General features: G+C 35.8%; 1 protein-coding gene across 2 annotated transcripts in view; it reads right to left on the bottom strand.

Annotated features, from left to right (window-relative positions):
- Window positions 1–1,642, bottom strand: part of LOC106874902 (uncharacterized) — a 51,956-nt gene that overhangs the window by 21,739 nt on the left and 28,575 nt on the right. For both annotated transcript variants that reach the window (XM_052966132.1, XM_014922816.2), the window contains exon 5: window positions 788–991. In XM_052966132.1, coding sequence (XP_052822092.1) covers window positions 788–991 — 204 coding nt within the window. The remainder of the gene's footprint in view (window positions 1–787; window positions 992–1,642) is intronic.

The following is a 1,642-nucleotide window of genomic DNA, read 5'->3' as shown; positions in this document are numbered from 1 at the left end:
CCACACTCTGCAAAGTAGTTGGCATTAGGAAGGTCATCCAGTCATAGAAAATCAAGTCAAAATTAAGGTGGTGAGCTGGCAGAAACGTTAGCACGCCAGGCGAAATGCTTAACGGTATTTTGTCTGCTGTTATGTTCTGAGTTCAAATTCCACCGAGGTCGACTTTGCCTTTCATCCTTTCGGGGTCAATAAATTAAGTACCAGTTACGCACCGGGGTCGATGTAATCGACTTAATCCGTTTGTCTGTCCTTGTTCATCTCCTCTATGTTTAGCCCCTTGTGGGCAATAAAGAAAAAAGAAAATCAAGTCAAAACAGATGACTGGAGCCTGGTGCAGCTCTCCAGTACCAGTTAAACTGTCTAAACCAGGCCTGGTCAACTCGAATTACATTGCGGGCCACTTTAATCAGAGAAAGTTATTTGAGGGCCGCTTGTGTACTGACAGAGTTGAAAGCAATTTGCTTCTTTCTCATGCTATTATAATAATAATGAATGAATGATCATTGATTCAACATAAAATATCATCGTTGCAAAATCAGTAGTATCTTTCTTTTTACTTTTCACTACAATCTTTAATTTTTGATAACATTTTAAAAATGTTTGTCTAAATAAATCCATTTCAAGAAAGTATCAAACAGTCCACAAGATAAAAGTCTGCAGGCTGCATGTGGCCTGGGGGCTTCAGATTGGCCAGCCCTGGTCTAAACCATGCCAGCATGAAAAACAGACGTTAAATGGTGATGATATAAACAATGGAAAGCAATGTCATTTGAAAAAAATAACTTACCAGATCTATGACTGGAGGCGTCAGATAAGTTTCTAAGTCGCTTAAAAAATTATCAGTTAAAGTCTTAACGCTCTCCATGAAGTCATGGCCAAATTCTGAATTAAATTCATTATTTAGGTATAGTTTCCTTTGGTTTTTATTTGCGATTAGAGACAGAAAAAATTTCCTAAATTTCCTCTGCTTTTCAAGCAACTGTCCATTTCCCTGCAGAAAAAAAAAAATTATCAGAACATCACAAAGGTTTCAAAACAGGACCAAAAACATCAAAGTTTTACTGTCTATTAGGTTAAAAAAGAGACCTGAGGGTTTCCAAAATAAACAGAAAGAGTTTAGGAAAAATTGTTTATATAGAATATCAGTGAATATTTCTATAGATGACTTGGTTATTGTATTATAATATAATATTGTACAATATGATATACATCAGAAAGTGGTTCTTAAATTTCATGCGGAGACTTTCTGGGCGACCAAAAATAAATTTACTTTTAATTGCATGATGTAACACAACAGGATCCAACCAAACCTCCCGCAACTTTCACACTGCTGTTTTGAGAAAATGAAGGACACGTTGGACAGAGTAGTCACTGATAAACACAGATTTGAGATGGTTATGCTGGATTGCTTTTGACCATAAGTCTGCTAATAACAACAGTATAGATGCTCCTAATGATTTTCTCAAAAGGTGAAAGAAAGAGTACAACATGTATACACACATGTTTAAATATATATTTGTGTTAACACTAAGCAAATTACTTAAACAATTTCTATTTTCTTTTAGGTTACTGAAATCTGTGTACTTGTTTGTTGTTGGCACTCCGTCGCTTACGATGTCGAGGGTTCCATTTGATCTGATCA

Source organism: Octopus bimaculoides, chromosome 1, assembly GCF_001194135.2.
Source record: "Octopus bimaculoides isolate UCB-OBI-ISO-001 chromosome 1, ASM119413v2, whole genome shotgun sequence".
Lineage (NCBI taxonomy): Eukaryota > Metazoa > Mollusca > Cephalopoda > Octopoda > Octopodidae > Octopus > Octopus bimaculoides.
Note: the sequence above shows the minus strand (reverse complement) of the source record. Positions and strands in the feature narration are given on the sequence as shown.